Source organism: Actinia tenebrosa, unplaced genomic scaffold, assembly GCF_029948245.1.
Source record: "Actinia tenebrosa isolate PJP-AT-01 unplaced genomic scaffold, QUT_ActTen_1.0 PGA_scaffold17__23_contigs__length_9995812, whole genome shotgun sequence".
NCBI lineage: Eukaryota > Metazoa > Cnidaria > Anthozoa > Actiniaria > Actiniidae > Actinia > Actinia tenebrosa.
The window spans coordinates 4,964,645-4,992,172 of NW_028292577.1; the positions used below are offsets into that span (position 1 = coordinate 4,964,645).

The 27,528-nt window shown below is 41.0% G+C and overlaps 1 protein-coding gene across 1 annotated transcript in view; it reads right to left on the reverse strand.

The window, feature by feature from the left end:
• Nucleotides 1-27,528, reverse strand: part of LOC148910319 (uncharacterized) — a 50,996-nt gene that overhangs the window by 12,559 nt on the left and 10,909 nt on the right. The window contains exon 2 of the mRNA XM_089032032.1: nucleotides 10,949-11,011. Within this exon, the coding sequence (XP_088888158.1) occupies nucleotides 10,949-11,011 (63 nt within the window). The remainder of the gene's footprint in view (nucleotides 1-10,948; nucleotides 11,012-27,528) is intronic.

A 27,528-nucleotide genomic window follows, 5' to 3' on the forward strand; every position in this document is an offset into this window, starting at 1 on the left:
GAAAGTAACCTTAAGGAACAACTCAACATCCTTGTGTCTTCGGGGAAGTGTAAAGAAATGATAGGCAAGGAACTTACCCATGAGCAAGTTAATAAGTTGTCAGAAGAGGAAGTTAAGAAGTTCCATAAGAGGTACGAGGCCGCCCTTGCAAGTAAGACCACGGACGCCGTAGCAGACTCCGCTATCCGACTTGCGAATAAATTGCTTGGACTTGCACTGCCCATAGACGACGTGGAGCAACTACAGAAGGACATAAGAGATGACTATGTCATCGCCCAAGAACTTAAGATAACCTGCGGCTGGTTGTCTTTGAAGTGCGGTAAGTTAATGGCAGTCGCCTCTGCGGCTTTGCACGTGGCTCAGCACGTTGACTTGAAGGAGGTACTAGGTTCCTTCGGAACATCTTGGAAGGACTTCAAGAAGGACAGAGAAGTCGAAAAGGTCTTCCAGGCAGCACTTGCTGAGGTACCTGATCTAGTCGCCTCAAGTACTTAGTCAAGTCGTTGTCAAGTCACCTCATGTACTTAATCAAGTCGTTGTCAAGTCACCTCATGTACTTAGTCAAGTCGTTGTCAAGTCACCTCAAGTACTTAGTCAAGTCGTTGTCAAGTCATTGCCAAGTCATTGTCAAGTCGTCATCAAGTTACTTGTCAAGTCCTTCAAGTCCCTTAATATAAGATGAGTGGCACCGAAGAACAACCACCCGTAGAAGATACCAAGATTACCAAGGCTAAATCTCCAGGCAGAGTCGCTGCCGGAAAGAAGCTCGCGGAGATGAATAAAAAGAACAAAGCCAAAAAAGAAGAAAAGGTGGAGGAAAAAGAAGAGGAATCCTTTATTAATCCGGGATACGTCATTGGCGCGTTAGGAGTCGCTATAGCAGCAGGCAGCCTTTACTTACAATGGCGGGCAGCAAAGCCAAAAGTAAAATTGGAACCAGCACATTACGCACCTGTGGAGCCGGCTGTTAGAAAAAGTAAGATCCCTGAAATGGAATAATAACCTTCTCGCTTTGTAATATAATGTCGACCGCGTTGTTGAAAACTGTTGAAGAAGCAGCTATTATTACTTCCATCGTTGCGGGTATTGGTTGGGTAGGTAAGAAAGTGCTCAAAGAAGACTTTACTGAAGACCCAAGCAAGAGCTTCGCTAATTTTGCTAAGATGACCGCTGCCGTAGGCGGGGCTATCATGGTAAAGGATTACCTACGGAAGGAAAAGTACCTGCCTAACATATAAATGGCTAGCGTGGTCGCAGGTGGAGTTATTGCAGCTTTAGCATTCACTGGAGCTAATTATGGTGGTCAGTATTTGGATAGATTAGTTAGAGGTGATCGCAGCGGAGATTTGGCCGCCGAAAGGAAGAGACACGACTTAGCGCTGGAGAAATATCAGCGAGACGTTGCAGCTTGGAATGAAAAAAGACAAGCTTACAGGGATTGGTTGGACAAGAACTACCAAGACAAAATGCAGGCAGACAAGAACTTTGAAAACACAGACTACGCCTTTAAGCTCTATGCACAAGCACACCCCGCGGCACCGACGGGGTTAAGAAGGCCTCAGTTTAAGAATTACTACCAGCCTTCTAAGAAACAAAAAGACAATGAGCTGGTATTTGTAGGAGTCGCAGGGCTGGCCGGAGGCGTGGCTTTGGCGTATCTGCTCTAACGAAGGGGAACTGTGTTTCCTGAAATATATGATCGTCTTTTTGGAAAGCGACAAGAATGACTTTACCACTTACTTGAATCATCCCATGAAAGCCCATAAGGTTAGGCTGGTTAGTTGCTCTTTGTACAATTCTTGGTATAATTTAGTCAATGCCTTGATCACTGAGCATAAAGGCGGCGGCAATTATCAAGGCGTATTGCTGCCCGATGGACATTACACACCAATCACCCTTGCTAAGGAATTAGCAAAACACGGTTATACGCTCACCACAGGATTGCCGCACGAAATGACCCTCAAACATAATATGCCAAACTATTCAGTAACTTTTGGAAAGTCTGACCCATTGGGATCTTTATTATGTGCCTCGGGCAAAACAATTACCGACACAGCCGTACCCGTGAAATGGAAAGTCGCATCCTCTTACGAAGTCTATTGCGATTTAGTCCATAGTTACAACAATGGAGAAAAGTCTTCTCTTATGTCCAAGTTTCTGCCCAAAGGTAATCCATTTGACTCAGAAGAATACACTCCCATTTCTTTAAGCTATGATTTGTCTCATTTGGTAGAAAGCATAAACATCACCATTAAAGTGGACGGAGAGACGGTGGATTTTAACGGACGCAAGATCAATCTTGTCCTATCCTTCGCTTGAATCAAATTTATATAATGGGCTGCGTAGAGGATAAACTCAAGAGGATTTACTATGGGCCTGAAGGCTATTGGAAAGGAGCGTCGGCCATCAAGAAACTCGCGACCGCGGCCAGGGTATCAGAAGAAACGGCTAAGAACTGGTTAAAAAAACAAACCCTCTGGCAGGTTTATCTTCCCGTGCCCAAGTACATTCCCAGGCCCAGCTTTACCGTAAATGTCCCCAATGAAGTTCATCAGGCGGATTTGCTTTTCTTACCGCACGACAAGGTGAGAAAAAAGACCTATAGGTACGCTTTGACTGTAGTCGATATCGCAAGCAGATACAAGGACGCCGAACCCATAACCAGCAAGGATTCTGGGGAAGTCGCAGAAGCCCTAGGTAGGATTTATAAGCGCGTCTTGAAATGGCCTAAGCTGCTGCAAGTGGATGCGGGGACGGAGTTCATGGGCGTGGTTACTAAGACCCTGAAAGACCACGACACTAAGATTAGGAGAGCCGAAGCTGAGTACCACAGGGGTCAGAGCATTGTTGAAAGATTCAATAAGACCCTGGCTGAGCGTCTCTTTGGGTACCAGTATTGGAAAGAGCTGGAAGATCCCTCCAAACGCAACAGGGAATGGACTCAGAGGCTCCCCCAGGTCGTCGCGGCTTTGAACAACGAGGCGGCCAGGGCTACGGGAATGAAACCCAGGGATGCCATAAAAAAGAAACACGTGGAACACAAGTCCTACGTCAGAAGTTCGAGGGCGGTCGGACTGAAGGAAAAAAAGCTACCCCGCGACATAGTGGTCAGATACCTCTATCAGCCGGGGGAACTCGAAGGTGGCAGTAAGAGAGCCACGGATCCTAACTGGTCTTTGGAAACGTATGAGATTTCGAAGTCCGTCACCAAGGAAGGGCAACCCGTGTTGTATTACCTAAATGGCCCAAGTCGCGGATTTGTCAAGGAAGAGCTGCTCATAGTCCCCAAAGACTCAGAGTAGTGCTGCTCCACGCGCCCGATTACACTCTAGGCATGTCAGTCTTACATTGCCTCTACAATGGCCGCGTTTATTATTTATGCGATCCACGGAGAACTGCTGATCGTCATTTGGGTCAAACCTCCATAGTAGAGGTATGTTACATTTGGCACACCTTGCCCCTTTCTTATAGACGTCGTCCGCGCATAGGTCGAACGTCATATTTTTTTCTTCGTCGTGTCTTTTGTAGCGAAGGAGTTTCTTAGCAATGTTCTCTTTGGCTACGTCTTCTGGGGTGCGGTCGTAACGCAGTTGCGGACCCCAGGCTCTTTTTAACTGCTTGGCATATTCTACGCGGCTTACGGCGGTGTAGATAAGGTTGCTCCAACACAGCCGCTGGTCTATGATCCATAAGGTTTCTTTTATGGTAAGCCCTTGCGCGCTGTGGACTGTCATGCAATAGCCCAAGCGCCAATCTGGATGGGAGGTAATTCTTTCCACCTTTTCTATGGGTACCCAGGCTTTATCGTGCGTTACTGCGTTCTGCAGTTGGATGTCGGTACCAGGTACCCAGACGTCTCTTTTTTGCATGCGGGTGTCGTGGGGTTTATAACAAACAGGTACGGGATGCGTAGGGAAGCGCTCTTGGTGTATTTTGAGTAAGTCTTTCTGTATGCGAGACTGTGCCGCGCGCTTACTACTTAGCACCAGATCCTTAGGGTGCCAGGCGTATAGAAAGTCCTCGTATTTCTTCGCTCGTACGCGTTTGCGCAGTGTTTTGCATTGCTCGGCGTCACTGAGGCTCCTCAATTCCGCTTTCAGGTTTCTTATTTGATCCTTACTGCGGTAGTCGGTGTTAATTTCCTCCGCATGGTCTACGAAATCTTTCAGCCATTCGTGGGGCATCTCTCCGGCTATTGGAGGAGGCTGGCAGGGATCTCCGGCGAATATTACTTGACACTTTCCACGGAGGAATTCTACGAATTCTTTGAGGATTTCTAAAGGAACGGTGCAAATCTCATCCCAAAGTATCACCGGAGGTATGTCGTGGATGGCTTCTGGTACCCACTTTTGACCATTCCAACGGAAGAAGCTGTGGTACGTTTGAGCGTCGTGGCCCATTTCGCAGAGTTCTCTTTCCAAACGATGCGTTGGCGTTAGCACCTTTATCTTAGGAAAGAGTTCTAACACACGCGTCGTCTTACCGCTGCCTCCTGTACCGTAGAGGTAAGAGAAGCGTTGGTAGGAAATGGGGTCGGCAACCGAAGGCAGTGGCTCCCCGGTTGGTTCCACGCTACCGCAAAGATGTTCTCCGTGATATTCTACACGTTCTCTCCATGCTTTTATCTCCTCATCTTTAACGCGCCATTGGCCACTTTCTGCAAGTTCATCGGCAGTGTAGAATTCCTTCATCTTTTCCAACACTTCAGGCTTTACGTACAAGGAATCCGTGGCTACGCGCGGAACGTCCTCTTTGTCAAACCGTAGGAGCATCGCAAGTAGGTTAATATGCGCATATGCTAACATACTCGCACGCAGGTGGTAATATTGCGGCCTGTGGTCTTGGTAGTAACAAAGTGCATTCCATTTCTGTTCTTTTTGACCTTCTATGAAGTAGTCCCATTTCTCCACAGACACCATTGTTCCTCGATCGTGGGCACGTTTTATGAGGAAACTCAACTCTCCTTCGTCTGTTATCAGGCGTCGCTGCATGTGTTTTTCGCCCTCCTTAGCGCCCTGCGTGAATTTGCCTATGACAACGCGTGCTGTGGGGTTGTGTTCTGGGAGCCATTGCGTAAAGGCGCCATGACAAAGTATGGCTTCATGCGCCGTGTATTTTAAAAGCTTGCGCTCTTCAAAGAACTTCAATAGAGGTACGGGTATCCATTCTTTCTCTTGTAGATGCTTCCCGTACCACGCGTAAATTATGGGATGTAAGTCTTTAGCCAACTTCCAAGACGTTAATCGTACGAATCCAGTTGCTGGGGCGTCGTAGTGACCGTCTAACGAAACGCGGAAGAATTGGGAGTCTGGATGTCCGTAACGGTCGTAATATTCCTTACAATCCCCTAGACCTTTAAAACTTGCAGGGTAACAGTGTTTCATATCCAGCGACACATACTCATCTTTGTCGTACTCCATGTTCCACAAACCACCGTGACCGTGTTCTACACAGGCTTTGGCTATGTCTCCGAACTCTTTTTGGGCAGGTTTCCATCCATTTCTTTTCTTTGCGGCTAAGAAGTCCAAGCTGCGACTGCTAAGGACCTCATCAGAGAAGTCTTCCCCTAAGGTCTCACAGGCGCTTTGAATGCGCTGTTGTTCAATTTCGGGTCGATACAAAGTGCCGTCTTGCGTCATAAACTGACTTCCTTCTGAATCCATCAACCAAATGGAATTCTCATGGATTAACTCTGCCAATGGAGAATTCTTATAGACCTTCGTTTCCTTCTTTCTTGGGAACCGCAGTTCGCGCCAGGCGTGCCCATTGTGCTGGTAGATGACTATAGGCGCACCACGGCCCCCATATTTGTGCGTTCCGGAGTAAATAAAGCCGTCGGTGATATCTTTCACATGGATTCGCCTCTCCAGCGCCGTTTCTAACTTCTTGATGTTGTCTATCGACCCTCCGGTCCTATTAGTATCTTTTTCCCATTTCCTGATGGCTTGTCTTCTCTTTAAAGTCAGTTTACCGCCCCGAGAGGAGTCTTCAAAGAACTCTCTTACTAACTTCCCTACGCAGTTACCGGGATGTCGCATCGGTTTCAACTTCTTAACGTCTGGCGTCTTTATCTCGTACGCACCGTAAATGACTACGGTAACAGGGTAAGCAACCTCGTAGAACAGCATGTCTATTCCTACCAATGCTCCCGGGCGCGTGTTTTCGTTTAAGACAAACAGGTCCTTCTTACCAGACGCCCTGATAGGATTGCGCCCCTTTTCTATCATCCACTCGCCGTCTAAATACTTTATGAACGTTAGCTCCAACCGGTAGTTACCTTCGGGTATTAAGTTAATTATTCTTTCAGCCCTTTCTTCTGTCATCGTCTCGTCCGTATCTCCCTCCATAAATGTTGTGAAGGCAAAGTCAGCATCCAGGCGATCCAACACCTGAGTTCGCAGTCGGCGCACAGTTTTATTTCGAATGCTTGTGATGGTGTCCATCTATATGTAAAGGATATCTTAACCTCCGTTTGCGATATCTTTGATTCCCAACACAGCAGCAGTAAGGACTTATCGCGCGGCTTATTCCCGCTGCCGGCGCCTTCCTTAAACCGCCTGTAAAACCCGTAAATCTTTGACATTGACCGCGAGTCCCCCTTACTGCTGCTTCATTAGCGCGGATCAACTTTCAATAACGACAATTGAATATGCGTGTACATTCATAGGCATCAATGGACAATCAATAGCGCGTTTGTACATTCATATGCGCGGAATGTATTTTCTTGTGCGCGAAATTCAACTTCAATAACACCAAATGACAAACAATTGCATTTATGGACAATCATTTACCCAAAAGTGAAAATTCATTAGTGCTATTAGCATTATCATTGACAATCTATAACGCGCTTGGACAATCATGAGGGTCAACGTTATATTCTATAGCGTGGTTCGAAAACATTTGCATGATTCGAATAAACAATAAGAGAAATAAAACAATCATTAGCGATTTTTTAAAAGCCAATACGCAGAAGACACCTAGAGGTGACTGGAACACAACATGCACATTGGAGTAATTTATGCCTTTCTCGCCATTTCCAAGGAACAAGTAAGAAGATTTAATGGAAGATCTTGGCGAATTTATATTTAACTTGCTTTTTAAATTATCAAATCAATAACGATTTTGATGTTCTACAAATTTTAATTATAAAAAATATAAAGATAAAAATGGTAGAAAAGACGTTCATTTGCGTACTGGGTCTTTTTTAGCTATAGTTGTTTGAGTCTTGATTTGTTTTAGTTTATAAATGTGTATTGTCTTGATCTTTAGCGTGATAAAACAAATAAAAATGGTAGATTACACGTTCATTTGCGTACTGGGTTTTTTTGTGTCATGATTTACTGCAGAATTAAATGTGCGTCTTGTGTCTTGGTTTTTAGCTCAATTCAATAAACTTGTTAGAAAAAAAACGTTCATTTGCGTAATGAGTTGTTATTCTAGTAAACGCCCGTTCCCTTGTCATGCCTCACTGAATTCTTATGTGTTGTCTAATTAAGCACTAACTATCTCCTATTTAATCCTAACTATTTCACGGGTATATTATTTGCACTCTACTACTACTACACCTTTTGCTGTTCATTAACCGCAAAGGAATATTCATTGAAGCGAAGAAGCATTGTCATTAGAGCGAACAGGCATACAATAAGGCGAACGGAGTCTCAATAGTGCGATGGAACTTTCATTAAGAAATTTAGCATTGAATTTGACAATCATGAATATGTTTGCGTAAGTTCATTAACGTTTTCGAACTTTCATTAGCGTTTTGGTACAGACAATAAACCACAACACACATTCAATACAGTGTTTTGCACATTTATTTACGCAATACAATATAAGTATATTTTCCACTAGGAATTGTAGGATTTTAACTGTCTTTTCATTTTTTTTTACAAGCCGTGAATATGATTTCGTACAAACAAAGCGCCGTTAGGTATAAATATCAGTCAGTTCTGAGTTTTTGAATCCCTCTTTTTTGGATATTGCAATGGTTCAACATATAAACCAAATTCCAAATGAGTCAGACTAGCGTCTTTTGAGTGCCTATGAAGATCCACAGAAATGCATAAAATGGTACAACCACATGTAAACATATCGTCCAAGATGTTTAAATAGAGAACACATTCAATGATAAATTCCCTTTTTTGTTTTTGAAAATCTACAATCGTAAAAGCACAATACCCTTATATTGTATTGCGTAAATAAATGTCCAAAACATTGTACTGAATGTGTGTTGTGGTTTATTGTCTGCACCAAAACGCTAATGAAAGTTCAAAAACGTTAATGAATCCACGCAAACATATTCATGACTGTCAAATTCAATGCTAAATTTCTTAATGAACGTTCCATCGCACTATTGAGACTCCGTTCGCCTTATTGTATGCCTGTTCGCTCTAATGACAATGCTTCTTCACTTCAATGAATATTCCTTTGCGGTTAATGAACAGCAAAAGGTGTACTACTGCTGCTGCTGCTGCTGCTGCTGCTGCTGCTGCTGCTGCTACGGATCACTCAAGGATGCGGATCACTCAAGGATGCTGGGATCACTCAAGGATGCTGGTCTTCCAGGCATTCTTATCGTAGACGTAGCACGACATCGTAGGATCGTAGCGTAGGTGGGATTGTGGGAGTCGTGGAATCGTGGGATTCGTAGGATTCGTGGAACCGAGGGAATCGTAGTGAATTGTTTTGTTGTTTTTTTAAATTTCTAAACCGGAAATCGTGTATGTTCATTGCGTACTTTAAAATGTACAGTCTCTACACACATTAAACTTTATAAATTTGCAATGCATGTTTGTTTTTTTATTAGGTTTTTTGTTTTTGTTTTTCTTATTTTCTTTTCAGAAGTTTCAGCCACAATAGAGCCTATATCTTGACACAAAATATAATACGATAAATAAAAGTATATTTGTAAACACACTGAACACACTGCTCTCCATGCCTTTATTGTAAACCGACTTATGCATCGGACTTACTGCATTATAGTCCGACAAGATTAGATTCAAGGTAACAAACAGTACTGCAGTTTGTAAAGTCAATCGATCTGTGCATACATAAATATTAGTTGTATGGTGGATGTGAATTTTCCGCAAGTTTTGATCAGTTTCTGAACTCCTTATATGATGGCTTGTTGGAATCGAACCAACGTTTCTGTATGGATCAGAAACAACCATTAACCATTTTTTGGAGTGTAGTGCATGCCAATCAGTTGTATGTGATTTGTTTGAAGAGGTGTGTGGGTCCTGTAGTTTTTCTATGATATATATATATAACTGAACTGTAACAAATTTCTATTTGCAAACTCGAACAAATAAAATGTTAAATGGACGTGAATTTAAAATATATCTACAAATGGGAGGATAAATGGAGGTGGGTCCTACTGGGCCGAGTTGTTCAAAGCTGGATTAGCGCTAATCCAGGATTAACTCTATAGGTCTTATTAATAATTAACCCAGGATTAGCACTAATCGGGCTTTGAACAACTGGGCCCTGACCTTTTCGCCCTTCCTCCATTGATCGCCATGGTGAATCAATGTTAAAATAGTAAGGCAGTTTGAATTTGATAAAAAACTTATCACGAAGGTCCTGAATTTGATCAAAGACTTATCACGAAGGTCCTGATAATATTCTCTTCCCTTTTTACAAAAGTTTCAAGTTATCAGCAAACTCGTTATTATGTGTCTAGGGGATTTACCTTGGTGTCAGGGAAGGTTCATTCAATATATTAGGAGAAGGACATACTTGTATCTAGTTTGAATGGTTTTGGAAATTTTTTTTCAACAACAAGCTGGCAACTACAAAAAAGTGAAACTCTTAAAATTTAGTATTTTAAAGTTAGGAATCTTCACACACACACACACACATCCCCTTGTAATATCAAATGAACCTTACCTTGGTATTACTACACAGGTGATTATAGAAAACCGCGCCCTCTTGTTGGTCAGTCACTCAACTTGAGTGATCCCTATCTTCTTCTACTTCTACTGCTACTGCTACTGCTACTGCTACTGCTACTGCTACTGCTACTGCTACTGCTACTGCTACTGCTACTGCTACTGCTACTGCTACTGCTACTGCTACTGCTACTGCTACTGCTACTGCTACTGCTACTGCTACTGCTACTGCTACTGCTACTGCTACTGCTACTGCTGCTGCTGCTACTGCTACTGCTGCTGCTGCTACTGCTACTGCTGCTGCTGCTACTGCTACTGCTACTGCTACTGCTACTGCTACTGCTACTGCTACTGCTACTGCTACTGCTACTGCTACTGCTACTGCTACTGCTACTGCTACTGCTACTGCTACTGCTACTGCTACTGCTACTGCTACTGCTACTGCTACTGCTACTGCTACTGCTACTGCTACTGCTACTGCTACTGCTACTGCTACTGCTACTGCTACTGCTACTGCTACTGTACTGCTACTGCTACTGCTACTGCTACTGCTACTGCTACTGCTGCTACTGCTGCTACTGCTACTGCTACTGCTACTGCTACTGCTACTGCTACTGCTACTGCTACACTATTTTTTCCGACTCCACTCAACGCCGAATATATTTTCTCCCAACGCCGTCAATATTTTGTGGTATTGTCGTCTCAAAATCGTAATTAGTTTTGTATCGCGATTCAAAATAATTTAACACACGAAAAAGAAAAAAAAAACCCCGATTTTCTTTGATTAAAAGCGAAATTTTTCATTACGAGCGCCCACTATGCCGCAAGCAACAAGTGTAAAAATTTGACGCGCGCGCTTCAAGCTCACGCTCAAGCTTTCCTTTTCGTCGCACGTTAGCCAATCAGAAACTTTAGTTTTGAAACGACAATACCATGAAATATTGTCGTCTCAAAAATATAAGACACTTAGTGAATCGCGATGCTATAATATATGCATATTATAACTGTATATCGGTATTGCAGTTTTTTATTTATGCTGGAGCTATAAGAAGCCCTACGTGTGATGTTCGGAGCACCAGCGGTAGTGTCTGGGGTTGGAGAAGGCTCTTCTGTTGGTTTTTCTGTCGAGGGAAAACGTAATAATTAAAACAATATCGCGCGGGATCCTTGTAGTTTCACCAGTTATCTGGGCTTTACTCAAGATGGTGGCCATTTTTTCCCGTTTCTTAATATTTCTTAATATCTGCAAATTTTGATTCATATTTTTGACATATGCGTACTTGAATATATACGAGATATGGAGTAACGGGGAAAAATGGCTGCTCTCAGCGAGAGTGGACAGCGGTATACACATGAGCACTGCAGGCATTTGCAGCATAATTAATTTTTTTTTAGTTTCAATTTTTCTGTTTGTCTCATTTGTTGTCGTAGTGGTAGTGGTATGAACAAATAGTGATTGGTTGCTTTGTTGACTTGAAGGTTGGTTTATAATTGGTTGGTTGGTTGATAAGGTGGAACAGAGGGAATGCGTAAGTAAATAATTTAATAACTTTAATAGCTTTTGGAAAAAATAGAAGAATGATGAATAACAAAAACATCAAGTGCTTAAAGCTTATGCTATTTTCAGGATCATTTACGATTGTCTTTAATTATGTAAGATTTTAATCATGTAAGTCTTTCTCAACACAACACTCATCCGGACCATCACACCACAACAAATGTACTATATATATACACTCGATTGCAGAAACGTTTTTGTATACATTTATACATGTCTCAAATAACAAATTCCAGTAAAGTACAATTCGATAAACGTTTCAAAAAAGATGATCCCTTATGTTTTCATTGAATTGCTGGTGTTATAGATGCTTTGAAGTCCTGGTTAACTTTACTTAAAAAACGACCGATAACTACCTATAATCCAATACAATATCAACTTTAGCTAAATTTACCTTTGATGTCTTTCACCAGAATCTAAATTTTGGAGATTCCGAATTTTTTTAAGGACAAATCAAGACTAAGCTTAAAACAAACTTGAAAACTGGTCAAAAAAGGTGAGCAAAAAAAAAAAGAAAAAAAAAAGCTGTCTTACGTCTTTTACATAACGATGTTTGGTTTTCAATAGGAATTTTTATGTTTTTATATGAACCGTATTTTTTACCGCAATGAAAATTAAAAAAATAAATAGAGAATACTGCATGGAAAGTGCGCCTGTACGGTTTTTATTCACGAGTTGTGCAGTATCAAAAAAAAAAAAAAAAAAAAAAAAAAAACAAGCGAGTCTTCGAGCTACCGAGTTTTATTTTTTGATACGACAAAACGAGTGAATTAAAACTGTACAAAGCACTTTCCATGCTGTATTTTGTTTATGATATACATGCTGAGAAATTTGATAATATTCCATTCATAGTCCTCTCCATCCTTTCGTCTAACCGAAGGAAAAAAATCTGCTACATATCTATCTATCTCTTGTTGCTCTATGTCGTGAACTTCTCTTTCCTCATTTTGTGATGTTAGATGGGTTTTCAGTAGCCTCACATCTTGCTCGGTTTAGTTTCCCTTAGTATTATTGTTTTGTAGACGTTCTACATAATCCTCTACAGTGTCATTGGGAGTGACAAATTTATTTTCTTCCATCTTTTATGCCTTTGCTTACTTTTTACAGTAAAAAAGGACCTATTTTAATAAAATAGAACAAAAACAGCACTGAAAAGATTTACTGCTTCGCTCAATGACAAAGCTACCAGATCTATGAGCGCAGGGATGGAAACCATTCAACGGTGCAGTGCAAAAATATCGTTCGTCCAATCAGATCGGCGAACGACTTTTTTTACGGTGAAAAAACGTCGTTCGCCGATCTGATTGGCTGAGACCAGTGAATGAACGAAAATTTACTGAATAGATTTACAGTGAGTAATTCTCAGTATGTATATAATAAATGCTTTGGTAGCATCATGAGATAGAAACTTGGCTGCAGATCATTATAAACTAACTAAATTTGTGAATTGAAGGCCCTGAACGTATCATCAGCTAAAAAATAGTTTTCTTATCCTAATTCTTTATTAAAATATTTTTATTCCTTTCATATATAGATATAAGCTTTAACTACTTTTCGATAACCTTGAAAACTTAAGCTTACTACATTTTGAGATTCTATTTTACCAGTTTTCATCTGTTTTCCTGTGTAGGAAAGGTACGGAAATCACGAACGACAAATTTTTTCGAAAAAAAAAAGTTTACAACCGGTTAAACTTGACAAGAACAACTGAGACAAAGTAGAAAATAATGCAAAATGCAATGCAAATACAAAATAGCAATTTTCTTTGTCAGTAAACTGGGATTTGTAAAGGAGTTTTAAAGGTCTTTATACAATAACATATTTCTCAACAACAACAAATTAAGCTCATTTTTATAATCATACTAGCTCGAAAAGCTCAATAAATAGTTGAAGATATTTGTGTGATTTTATATGTCATTCAATATTTAAATATATTATCTGTAGAAAGATATAAAATTCAAAATGAAAGTACTCTTCCATAATAACAAAACAGGTAAACTTTTTTCGCCCGTTTGTCATTCTAGTTTGTTGCTCGTTTGTCACACATCTCTTGGATTTGTTTAATTTGTAGAATTCAAAAAGTTCCCTTCTCTGATATATACTTATACTACTAAATGTAATAGTTTTTTTTTTTTTTTTCAAATGACTACTTTAAAAACATGTAAGAACGACGAGTACTCTTACTACAATAACAAAACAAGTATACTTTTTTCGCTCGTTTATCATGCTAGTTTGTTGCTCGTTTTCCGGTAATTGTAGCTATTTTATTTACAAATCTATCTGCAGACTGTGTCGAAGTCTTTTCTTCCATGATTTCTTCCATGATTTTTTGTTTTGTTTTTACAATTTTACAACAACAAAAAAATGATAGTTAAAAAGCTTGTTAAAGTGCTAAATCTGACGAAAATCGCTCAAACTTGGATTCAGTTGAATCTTCCTAAGAATGCTCTTTAAAGGTCCAATAATAATATCGAGAAAACACTTCATACAGTGATTATTGGACCTTTAAAGAATATTCTTAGGAAGTTTCAGCTGAATCCAAGTTTGAGCGATTTTCGTCAGAGTAGCACTTTCAACATCCTCAAAAACAAAAATATTTTCAGGAAAGGAAAAGTATTTGATAAATGTACTTTTAGGCATACAATTTAGTAAAACTAGTTGTAAAAGACAACGTTTCGCTGTTATCTCGACAATATCACCTGATGATGTTGTCGAGATCACCGCGAAACGTCTTTTACAACAGTTTTCTTACTGAAGGAAAATAATTGCCGTGAAAAAGAAGAGAATGAGAACGGAATAAATCAAATATTATAAAATCGATTGCATTTTCTTTCAAATTTGAATGTGAAAGTAAGCATTTTTCTGTTTTTCATATCATCTTGATTAAAAAAAGCAAATATGAAAAACATCTGAGAAAATGCATACATATGCTGAAAACTAAAACTGAGAGCCTTTCTTATGATTAAATAGAAAGGGCAGATTTTATAAACTACCATCTGTTTCTAAATCCACATTTGCAGATAATTTCATACAACTGCTGCTGATTTCGACTGACTCTGTGTAGATTGTGTTCGTATTGCAATATGTTCAGTCAATCGATATACGAGGACTCTGATCAAAACATGCGGGATGTTGAAAGAACACGAGAGGAGCGTAGGAAACCACGACGCGTAGCGGAGAAACACAAAACGAGGGCAATAGGCTTATAAATAGATCCCACTGGTTAAACAAACCACGTGGAAAGTTGATAGTCGATATATGCAGCTCAAACTTCGTTTCTTTTTAAAGTTGAACATGTTCGTTTTACGTTATTACCTCAATACGTCCTATCTTTCTTACCCCCCCCCCCCTACCCCCCCTCCCTCCAGACGGGATTCTATAATAAATTTGGCGGGACAATGGTACAGTGAATCGCGATGCTATAATATATGCATATTATAACTGTATATTGGTATTCGATTTTTTTATTAATGCTGAAGCTATCAAAACCTTACTTGTATTGTTGGGAGCAGCAGCTGCTGTGTGTGGGGTTGCAGAAGGCCCTTCTTTTGGTTTTTCTGTCGAGGGAAAACATAATAATTAAAACAATTTCACGCGCAATCCTTTTAGTTTTACCACTTGTTTGGGCTTAACTCAAGATGGTGGCCATTTTTTCCCGTTTCATAATATCTGCAAGTTTTGATTCATATTTTCGACATATGTGTACTTGAATACAAACGAGATATATGGAGTAACGAAGAAAAATGGCTGCTCTCAACGAGAGTGGACAGCGGTATACACATGAGCACTGCAGGCATTTGCAGCATAATTTAATTTTTTTAATTTCAGTTTTTCTTTTGGTCTCATTTGCTGTTGTAGTGGTAGTAGCATGACCAAATAGTGATTGGTTGCTTTGTTGACTTGAAGGTTGGTTTATAATTGGTTGGTTGGTTGATTAGGTGGAACAGAGAGAATATGTAAGTAAATAATTCAAACTTTAATAACTTAAGGAAAAATGGAAGAATTATGAATAACAAACATAACAAGTGCTTAAAGCTTATGCTATTTTCAGGATCGACTAACGATTGTCTTTAATCATTAAAGATTTGCGAGATCTGCTTGATTTGTATGAATTAATTCCTCAATAATAAGTCGATTGAGTGCCGGTGTGTTTAAAGCTGTCTAGGTTCGTCTATAAATAGCTAACCTGATTTCCTATTAACATTTCGTGGTTAGATACTACTTTGGGGTAGGTTTTAATTAAAAAAGACAGTGTTGGATTAGTTTGTGGCTAAGAATATGGTAAATAATTATTAACATTCAAATAACCATCTGATATCATTGGCCCATAACCATCTGTAGAGTGCAAATAATATACCCGTGAAATAGATAGCTAGCTAACTAATTACCAACTTTGTGCTATTGGTTGCCTAAGTCTAATTAGTCAAAGAAATAGGCGAGCCGTGACGGGTGAACTAGTGCACGTGTGCTACTCAAGGGCGTGCATTTTTAAATATTTTTAAGCACGGCTGCAAAAACTGAAACAATATTTTATTGTACATGCTTTTCCTTCGTATAATTTGACATGTTCGCATTTTCGAACTCGTATCTGTAAAACAACAAGTGGAGCTTGATTCATGTTTTATGACTTGATATTCAGCTGACGACTGTATAATCTTCAAATTGTCTAGTGTTTAAGTCATTGCTTTTTCATTCTTAATGCTAAATTACAAACGACGATAGTTTTTCTTCATTAATTGTCCACACTGCGGGCAGAAGCAAAAGTGGCGTTCTACGAAGCTCAAACAAGTAGGGCTAATACGGTTCAAGCGAAATGGTTTTTGGACTGGCCAAAGCCAATACGCAGAAGACACCTGGAGTACTGGAACACAACATGCACATTGGAGTAATTTATGCCTTTCTCGCCATTTCCAAGGAACAAGTAAGAAGATTTAATGGAAGATCTTGGCGAATTTATATTTAACTTGCTTTTTAAATTATCTAATCAATAACGATTTTGATGTTCTACAAATTTTAATTATAAAAAAATATAAAGATAAAAATGGAAGAAAAGACGTTCATTTGCGTACTGGGTCCTTTTTAGCTATAGTTGTTTGAGTCTTGATTTGTTTTAGTTTATAAATGCGTATTGTCTTGATTTTTAGCAAGATACTAAACAAATAAAAATGGTAGAAAGCACGTTCATTTGCGTGCTGGGTCTTTTTTAGCTATAGTTGTTTGAGTCTTGATTTGTTTTAGTTTATAAATGCGTATTGCCTTGATTTTTAGCAAGATACTAAACAAATAAAAATGGTAGAAAACACGTTTATTTGCGTACTGGGTCTTTTTTAGCTATAGTTGTGTTTGAGTCTTGATTTGTTTTAGTTTATAAATGCGTATTGTCTTAATCTTTAGCGTGATAAAACAAATAAAAATGGTAGAAAACACGTTCATTTGCGTACTGGGTCTTTTTTAGCAATAGTTGTGTTTGAGTCTTGATTTGTTTTAGTTTATAAATGCGTATTGTCTTAATCTTTAGCGTGATAAAACAAATAAAAATGGTAGAAAACACGTTCATTTGCGTACTGGGTTTTTAATTTTTAGCTATAGTTGTTTGAGTCTTGATTTGTTTTAGTTTATAAATGTGTATTGTCTTGATCTTTAGCGTGATAAAACAAATAAAAATGGTAGATAACACGTTCATTTGCGTACTGGGTTTTTTGTGTCATGATTTACTGCAGAATTAAATGTGCGTCTTGTGTCTTGGTTTTTAGCTCAATTCAATAAACTTGTTAGAAAAAAACGTTCATTTGCGTAATGAGTTGTTATTCTAGTAAACGCCCGTTCCCTTGTCATGCCTCACTGAATTCCTATGTGTTGTCTAATTAAGAGTAGGTCTCTGTAAGACTCAAGCAAAGTGGGAAATGAAATTTTTTGACCACCCTTGAAATTTGGTGTGTGAGTAGGCCTTTATATGGGATTCACAAAAACAACAACAATTTGGTCACCAAATGTATTGTTGCCATGGAAACGGCAAGTGTTTTATGAGACCTTAATTTCCAATTTTTGGAATAAATTAAACCCACTTGAAAGTAAAATTCAATGCTGTGTTTCTCATACATGTTAAACTTAATTTCCTTAAAACGTTCGTCAATTATAAAGTATCTTTTCTAGTTTAGAAAAATACCAAGTATTGTTAGTTTGTTATTTTGTGCATGAAATATTCGTGCCTTCAAGTAATCGATGTATCAACTGTTTTAGCAACAAGATAAAATGGTCAAAATGTTTTTTGGTCGTTCTCCAAAAGTATTGCATTTCTAATATAGAGGCTTGGTGGGAAGTTTTCTGAAACATTGAAGTTACCAAATCGTGCAAAATCTCTGCGGGTACAATCATCTTTAGTCCTTGGATAGTCAAAATATAAGGCCTAAAATTCAAAATGTCCTAAATTCAACCATATCAAAGCTTCGAAAATTAGCACCAAAAAGATGCCAATAAGCTAAACAAGCATTAGAGGTTGAAGGGTAATACCTAAATAACAAAATTCTAGCAAAAAAAATAATGTTCTAGTCTGCAAACAAGGTAAAAAAAATTTTATTCAAAGTAAGCAATGGGTTATTTGCAATTTTCGTCATTTTCAACCTACCTTTATCGTTTCATTGTGACTTTTGTGGCGCTCAACTTTCCAAATTTTCACAAGGAAATGTTTCTTGGAGACTCAATAAGCATTTAGCGAACTAACCTTGGTCGTAAAGAGCTAAAATCCAAGCAATAATTAAGTGGTTCTATAAAGGATTACAACAGAATACACAAGTCATCGAATTCTCGTTCGAAGCAATACAGCATTTATAGTTTCTTCGAGCTTCAAAATTCCTGTATTTCGTGACAGAATTACCTGTAAGCTGTTATTTAACATGAATGCTGAACTTTTGAAGGCTACAAAGTAAAAAAAATATGCTTATTTTGAGAATATTTGAAAGAAAGAATTCTTGATCTAAAGTTGTTGTTCTCATTTTCAACCGCTGACCGGAAGTATGGAAAAATGAATGAGACAGATTTTGTGGTGACCAGACATCTTCAAACATTCGGCCTTAGCAAATGTACTCACTTAGTCAATGAATCCGATTTATTACTCTGCCGCGCAGGTAAGTATAATTACAGGTATTTCATGTTCAGCCAAATATGGCCCATTTTAGCTCACATATTACAACATTCAATCTTATATGTGTACAATTCGCTGACCGGAAGTTTGGAAACTGATGATTTTCTCTGATTTGACCTGACTATTCCAGAGACATCCTCTCCAGTAAATGCCAAGCTTATCACGATGGTGGTTGCATATACAAATTTATTAGAATCTTCCAGTGATATGTCAAAAGATCCTGTTGCGTGGTTAACTTGCAACGGCAGATCTAGGGGAGGGGTGCATGGGAATTTTGTTTCCCTTCCCCCTAGATCCCTAGATGAGCTGTTATCTACTGCATTATTGGGGTTTGAGTTTGTAAGCAAAGGGTGCACCCCCTCCTAAAACGAAAATCCTGGATGATGTCTCCCCTAATAGAAAAAATCCTGGATCCGCCCCTGACTTGCACGGAAATTATATACCAGCATGCGAAGAATAAATGTTTGACAAGAGCGCAGTGAAAACAGAAGTGAAAGATCGTCAAGGTAGTCGGCATGCATGCTTCGAATAACTTGTTGTTGTTTTTTTAATACTTTATCACAAGATATACCCCCTCTTCCGCTACTAAAAACTCCGTTCCTACAACTATTTTCACATAAACTTGTCAAAATAGAAATTCGAAACTAAATTATTAACTTTAAAGGGGGATTAACATGAAAATCCTCCGAAATTTAATTTGGCTAAAACTTCAATCGAATAATCTTTAAGGGTTTAATAATCACTGGTTAAATTATTTTTTTTATATTCCAATGGGAAGTATTATATTTTTATGAATTTTCATAGGTGTCTGTGACGTCATACACTCAACACCAAACATCGCTCCATACATTTCTTTGTGAATAATTTCATGTTTTACTCTTTTTCTATTAAACACAAAGGTCCGCTGAAAACTTAACTTTCGAACTTGTGGTTAGACTGAGTATAAAACTAGCGGAAATTTTGATTACAAAATACAAAGAAATGTATGGAGCAATGTTTATTGTTGAGTGTATGACGTCACAGACTCCTATAAAAATTGGTAAAATATAATACTTCCCACCCAAATATCAGAAAAAACTTTAACCAGTGATTATTAGACCTGTAAGGGTTATTCCAGTAAAGGTTTCAGCAGAATTAAAATTTGGATGATTTTCGTGCTGGTCCCCCATTAATTATTGTAGAAAAGGATAAGGTCGATAAATGGCATAACACAAATTGAAGTCATTAACAAATGGCTGAACATGAAATACCTGTAATTATACTTACCTGCGCGGCAGAGTAATAAATCGGATTCATTGACTAAGTGAGTACATTTGCTAAGGCCGAATGTTTGAAGATGTCTGGTCACCACAAAATCTGTCTCATTCATTTTTCCATACTTCCGGTCAGCGGTTGAAAATGAGAACAAGCAGCAGTAAGGGGGACTCGCGGAATCCGAATCGCCAAGCATCGAATTTCACGGGTATTACCCGCGTTTCAGGCCCCTCTAAATGTATGCGTCGGCAGCGTGTATTACCCGCGCGATGATTCCCTTACTGCTGCTGTGTTTGCGTTGTAAACAAAGATTAAAACATTTGTCTCATATACGATGCATGAATGTAAAGAGTTTGTTTATGACTTCTGTGTAAAGTGCTTGAAACCCAAGTTTAAACCCACTAAACCAAATAAGTATATTTGTTGTGGTAAAAAAATGCGAATAGAAGACGACACGTCAGCACAGTGTTACGAGTGTGGTAAGAATATTCGTAATGCCGTACCAAATGCTACCAGAGAGCAGTATTACGCCAATGGAGGTCGTAAGAAGACCCCATACAAAAGAATAAAATACTTTAGGGACTGGATGAGTCATATCCAAGGTTATCGACCGGTATATTTAGACAACAAAGTAAAGAAGAAAATCATAGACCACTTGGGAGAGCCAACCCCGCAAAGTCTGCGGAAAACGCTAAAAAAATTTAAGCTAGGGAAATATTACAAAGCTATTCCCTATCTTTTGTCTGAAATTACCGGTAAGTCTATTCCCGAGGTTTCTGATATGACAAAAGCCGAGTGGATGTTTTGTCGGCTGAATAAGGGTATTCCTTATTACCCTGACGTAATCTATGAAATATTTTACAAAATAGACCCCAACCACCCACTGTTAGGATGGATTCCGAGAAGATAGTGAATAGCATAAATCTTATGCCATAAGACGTTGATTACGCGTAATTCTTGGAAAACTACTTAATTTGCATATGAACCAGACAGTCGGCGTTCGATATGTAAACAGAATCCTGTTTCGCTTTTTTCAAAGTAAATATTTACTGAGCAAGCTTTCTTTGAAGCTCTTCTTTCGCTTCTTGGTAGATCTTTTCGCGAGATTCCTCGGAAAGATCTTTTACGACTGTTTTTTTGTTCCTTATGTCCGACTTTAATTTCTCGTACTTCTCCTCTTCGGCCAGGATAAGCGAGAATTCTACGTCGTTTATCTTTCTGTCACGCAAAGCCTTTGAGACAAGATCGGTAATTGTATTTACTTTAACCCTTGACAGAGCTATTGTTGTGTCATGCTTGGATATTTTGCTTGACAACTGTTTCATAATGCCCGTAGCAACAGCCGAAATAATACCACAGGCTGCCCCAACGCCGGCCAAAGGAACCCCAACAATTATTCCCGGTCCAGTAAGCGAAGTAGCAACGCCAGAGCCCGTTAACACAACAGATATGGATCCTGAAGTTATCGCAATCTTATGTAGCGTACTCCGGGCTCTGACGTATTTCTTCCTAACTTTTTCATAGTGTTTTGTTTGCCCTTCCAAGTAAGCCAGGATTAAATTTGCTTTATTCAGACGAAAGTTTTCAGCGTTTAATTCGTTAGGTTCCTTAGGAAGTTCAGGATAAAGTGGAGGTGCTGATGGTATAACATCCATTATATATACTAATGTACGACGCTTTTGGGAATGATATTGAGGAGCAGCCACATCACGACAACCGGGATTACTGGAACTGGAGAGCATTTAGGAAGATGTTTCCACATGCAGACCCTAGTAAGTTCGAAAGAAGGCCAGATGGGATTTACTTCAACGGCGAAAGAATGTATGGTAATGCGGACTTGGAGCCAAAGGCGACCGTCAAGCCACCAAAACCCGAGCATAAAGAAAGGCAACCTAATTTCCCGGAGAATTTATTGATAACCAACCAGGATTATCCATTTTACGATGCTGAAGGTGGCGTGAACAACTTTGATAAGATAGTGACGCATTTGAAGATTCCAGTGGGTAAGCAAACCTTTGACGTAGTAATAAGGGATATCTTTAAGGATTTTAACCTTACGCACACTTCAGGAAAAGAAGCCCACGAATGGTTAAAGGGGCCTAACTTTAAGTGCTGGCCGCAGCGGTTAAACTTTGCCGTCTGGGCGGCTACAAAGGGCTGCGGGGTTGCCGCGGATATGTTCGACATTGCCTTTCTAAGGTTCCACGTTGCCTTTAATATGCGGCGCATATTGAAGGAGCTGAGAGTGTCCCTGCCGGGGGAAAAGCCATTCAATCGAATGGATAACCACTACGATTCCGCTGCCCTAGAAAGGCTAATGAATGAGTTTAAGCCGCAGCGAAGAGACTTTCGTTATCGGGAGGGCGCCACGCATGGCTTGGGCATTATCTATGCTTGGCATGTTGACGGCGTGCGTCCGGCAGACATGTATCATCAAAAATACCCCGGGGTCCTAAAGTTTTACGACTTGGGTCGTCGCAAGAATGACGTTACGCTGATCGATAGGATTGAGACGATTTACCCCAGTCCTTGGGATCCATTCGTATTATTAAAAGGAAAAGGCCTAAGAAACCTAGCTCGAATTAACCGCAGCATTGAAGCATTCGTCTACTGCACCCTGGGAGCGCAGGTAAATACCCGAAGCCCCATCGTTGGATCCCAAGGTGCTTCGCGGGAAACGCAACAGGAATTCCTAACCCTGTTTGAGTCCGCAATAATAGAAAATGACATATCCAAGTCAGTTCAAAGATATCAATTAGCGGTGCAGCAATCTAAAGTGCGGCTAGATTATGCCTTGTCGCCCGGTTGTTGGTTAATGCCAAGTAATTTGGTTATCAACGCCAATTCCGTTGTGGGTTATAACAACAAACTTCAGCGAGCTACTAAGGATATGAAGTTTGGGGTGAATGACGTGAACTCTGATACTACCAAGGGCATTCCACGCTTCGTAGAGAAGCCAAGAAAGGAACACGTGCCATCAAAAAAGAAATACGTGACACCAAAGAAGGCCCTGCCTACGATACCTGAGGAATATGACCATAACTTACTAAAAGCCGGCTTGGCTACCGCAAGCATTGGTCTGAGTTATTACATATGGCGATGAACAACCCCTACGTAGCTGGAGTAGATCGTGTCTATACGACTTACACAGGTGAGAAAAAAATACACCCAAGCATCTTGGGTTGATGTTACGGGGATGTCCGTGGATTTGAACTACTCCGGAAAGAAGTTGATATTATGCAGTCTTTCTTTGGGGGCCGTTAGTAATGCAAACATAGGATTTTGTTTCTGCGACGACAATGGAGTATTGCAACCCATGCGCGCGAAGACGAACAACAGAGAGCCCACGCATTTCTCAGTAGAGCCGCCAACGAATAGCGCTGAGAATCTTTCCGTTTGGACTTTTCATATGGTCGCCGACTGCCATGGGAAAGTGAAGCTGCAAATGCGCATAGATGACTCCGGGAGCGTTTGCATAAATAGCATAGAAAATCAAAGGGATACTGTTTATAACCACATGACCATCAGCACTTTGACGGTGGTTAGCCTTTAAATATATTAATCCATACGTGAGGGAAACGCGCTATGCCCACCGCTTAGATGAAGAGGGATATGACAACGGCGCTTGGCATGACGTTGGACTGTGGGTTGAAGTTGGGGGCACTGCATTGGTCATTTGCACTATTAGCATTAATGCAAATGCGCATGCGAATGTGGGGTTTAGGCTTATCGATGAGAATAATAAGCCCCTGCTTCCTTATCGAACTTCAACGAACACCAGGAAAGTTACCCAATTTTCGATGGAGCCCTACACTAGGTCCACTGAAGACCTAACGCCAGTAACTTTTCATATGCTAGCCAATTGTAAATATGCTAAGTTGCAAGTCACTTCTGATGACGGCAAGTTTGGAATAAATCGCGTAGGTCGCAGGCCCGCTAATGCAGTCTGGAGTCATAAGCCCATTTCTACCATGAGTGTGTTACCGTTGGTTCCAAATTACCAGGGCGGTGCTAATACCGTCTTTCATTATCCTCAAAGCAGGACACCGTCCGATGAGAAGATTAAGCCTTCATCTTCTTCAGGAGGACCACCCCAATAGCTACGACTAATATCCAAATGTTATTCCCCACAAACTTTAGCAGTTCGCCGCCGGCCCTAAGTGCCAGGCCAAGAACGCTACCAAGCAGCCCAGGAAGACCGGCTGCCATTTTTTTCCCTAAGTCCGTCAGTCCATTGCCTAATTTCTTTACGCCCGCGCCCGTAGCCTTAAGCGCGGATGGGATAACTCCTACTACGCTTGAAATAGCGACCGCGAATGCCAGCGGAACGCCATACTTCACCAGAGCTCTTTTTACCTTTTCCTTGGTGGTAAGCCCCAACTCCTTTTCCAGGTTTTCCTTTTGCGCCTGTAATTCCGCGACCCTTTCCTGAAGGGTTCCTACTTCCTTTTGAGCTGCTTCCCTTTCCTCTTCGGGACGAGTCTGGTCCGCAACTACTTCCTGCTGCCGCTCTATTTGCCCCTCCAGGTCTTCAATAGCCTGATCTCTTTGCCGGATTTGCTCTTCTTTAGTATTGATTTCGGCAACCAACTGCCGCCGTTCCTCCAAAGAGCCGGCTATGGTGATATGCAAGTCTTTAGCTTCTTCCTTGCTCATGTCCAGGTCTTGCAGGGCAAGATGGAAGGCCTTTTGGGCTTGGTCTCTATCGCGCAGGGCATTGTCTCTTTGTTCTCTCATTTCTATCATTCTTTGATTTTTGTCGTTGATTTCTCTCTTTTGAGCATCGAGAAGTAGTCCGTTCTGTCTCATGTAATCTGCTTCCCTTTCTTCCAACGTTTCTTGCAGCTCCTCGACGCGTTTTTCTAACGCAACCCTTTCGTTCAGGGTTGCCAACCTTTCTAACGCACTTCGGGTAGCTAGTTGAAAACCTCTTAATCTCGCCACGTCACCCCTAACTTCGCCATTTTCGTCGAAAAGGGATTGTGGTTTCGTCCAGCGGTTTTTGTCAGGAAATCTCAGGTCTTGGACGCTTATGAGGACTTTGTTTCCGCGTTCTGTGAGCCTTACGTCGTCAGCCTCGAAGCGGGAATAGCGCTGCCTTAGCTCTTGCGTTGCCCACTCTACGGTTTCTTGTTCGGGTTCCTCATTTATGTTTTGAAGTTCCAAGTACTCAGGAACGGGGCCGCGGTTCTTTGATTGCCACATGCGATTCAAGGCTGCCTTGAAGCTTCTCCACCTACTGCCATACTTGCTTGCCAAAGCCATGTCGTAAAACAAAGGCTTTGCCTCCGCGTTTTTAGTCCATTCATCAAATTCTTCATCGTTAATGTCGACTTGACCTTCTTCGGTGGTGGGGTCAAAATCCGTTTCTTCTACTTCCATTATATATGATAAGCTCAAAGTTAAACCCCAACGTATTACCTAAGCAGGTTGGCGGACTGAAAGCGGAACGCACCTTTCACCGGGTTACCTTTACCCCCAGCAGCGCAAAACCAGGAGAAACCTTGTACGTAGGCGTACCCCGTCTAACGGATAACCTAGTCTTAGTACCCGGCACCCTGGCTTTAAGGTTCGACTTAGCGGTGCAGTCTGACCCCACGGATGAAAGGATTATCGTTAACAACGTGGGCCGCAACTTAGTTTCTAAGATGAGAATTAAGTTTGCTGGGGAATCCTTGCTGGATTTAAATAGATATGATTTATACACCACCTATAAGGACCTATGGTTAACGGCCTTTGACCGCGGGCAAAGGATAGAACAGGGAATTGGTAGTGTTATCCTGCGTAAGGTTCGCACACCTACGAAAACGCAACCTACTGACGGCAGTGGGGAAACCGCAGTGGCAGACGCAAAGCGAATAAAGACCGCCTATGGTAGCAAGTATGTCATACCATTAGACTTCGAAGTAATCACAAATCACGGTGTGTATTACCCAAGACAGTTATCCGAGCTACAGTTTGAAGTAACTTTAGCAGATGCTAATAACATCATTGGTGGGCTGACCACCGCACTTACCACGACAACTCCATACTCCATTACCAACTTAGAGCTGCAGTATGAGACGGTATACAGCGAAGAGCTGGCCCGTAGCGCTGGCATGGAATACAGCTCCGGCAAGGCATTCCTTTACGACCACGTAGTGATGTATAAGACGTTCAGCTTCTTGGATAAGACAGATGAGGTTATCAACCAAAGCATTAACCTCCCCCGAAGAAGTCTCACGGGGTTGATGCTGGTGTTTGCCAAACCCTACGAGGCCGGTAAGCGCGACTCCGAGGCTTTTCACAACCCCAACATTACTAACGTCGGCGTGAATATCAACGGAGTCCCAAACAAGGTCTACTCCCAGGGAATAAAGCCCGCAGACGTGTACAGGGAGGCAATGCGTAAGTTTGGCGACCAAATTAGTCCTGAGGAATTCTTTAAGGATAAGTACGCGCTGTGGATTGACATGCGCACCACCAACGACGAAGACCTACATGGCCAGGGTTTACGCCTAGTAAACACCCAGGATGGTATAACAATGGAGATCAAGCGCACCAAAAACACCAGTGCGGGCGACGGCGATAAGATAAACTGCTACGTCTTTGTGTGTCTGACGCACAGCTAAGCATAGAAATGAATCAGCTAAAGAGCGTTGCCTATTGATTCATCCTAAAAAAAAGTTAAGATATTTCTCAGATATACCATGTTACGCGTCTTTGAAAGGAATGATACCGAACTGCAGTGCATAGTGCAAGGCAACAAGCTGTACTTTAAAGCGAAGGCAGTGGCTGATGCCTTGGAGTACGCTAACTCCAGAAACGCTGTAAGAGAGCACGTCTCGGAGGAAAACAAGGTAACTCTAGGGTCTATAAAGGGTGTCAATCTGGCTGACACCCTTAATGCGCAGCCACATTCCGTTTACGTCACTGAAATGGGTCTTTACGAATTAATATTCGGATCTGAAAAGTCCGCAGCGAAGGAGTTCAGGAAATGGGTGTTAGGCGACGTCCTACCCACGCTAAGGAAGACCGGCAAGTACGAGATAGAGCGGCGCTTTGACGGCCCTAACAAGTTGGTATTCAAAATAGAAAACGAATTCGACCTGCATAAAAAGGTGGTGAACTACATTCGCAAGTATTACCCACAAATGCTCATAACACCGGGTTTAGGAGAATTGCAGGATTCGGACGGCAAGCGCATAAAGTGCTGGCAGAAAGGATATCAACGCGGCCAGCCCGACCTGCTCATCCTTAATGCTCACAGGCGGTACCGTGGATTCTGCATCAAGCTGAGGATCAACGCCGCCTCTTAGACGGCTACGAGGAAAATGGATTTAAGGTGCTGATAAGCAACGACTACGACGACATCTGCAGGAGCATCACGGAGTATGCGCGAGGAATTCGCCTGCCTTGTAGGTGGTGCTGCAAGCGCTTTAGGAACACAGACACTTTAAAGACGCACTTAAAGATATTTCATAGAATATATGGCGTTTAACGCTGTGAGGCAGATACACTGGCGAGACTTAAAGGAGGGTGTTACCTACGAAATAAAAAATTACGTAGCCTTTGAAGACAGGCTACGGCTGTTATTGGCGCATGAGGGTGTCACGTACAGCCTGTGGGCGCCGGATCGCGTTCGTTACGTCATCGAAGGACAGGAGTTTACGCATCTGAGGTCGTATGGTAAGAAGGATGGCCGC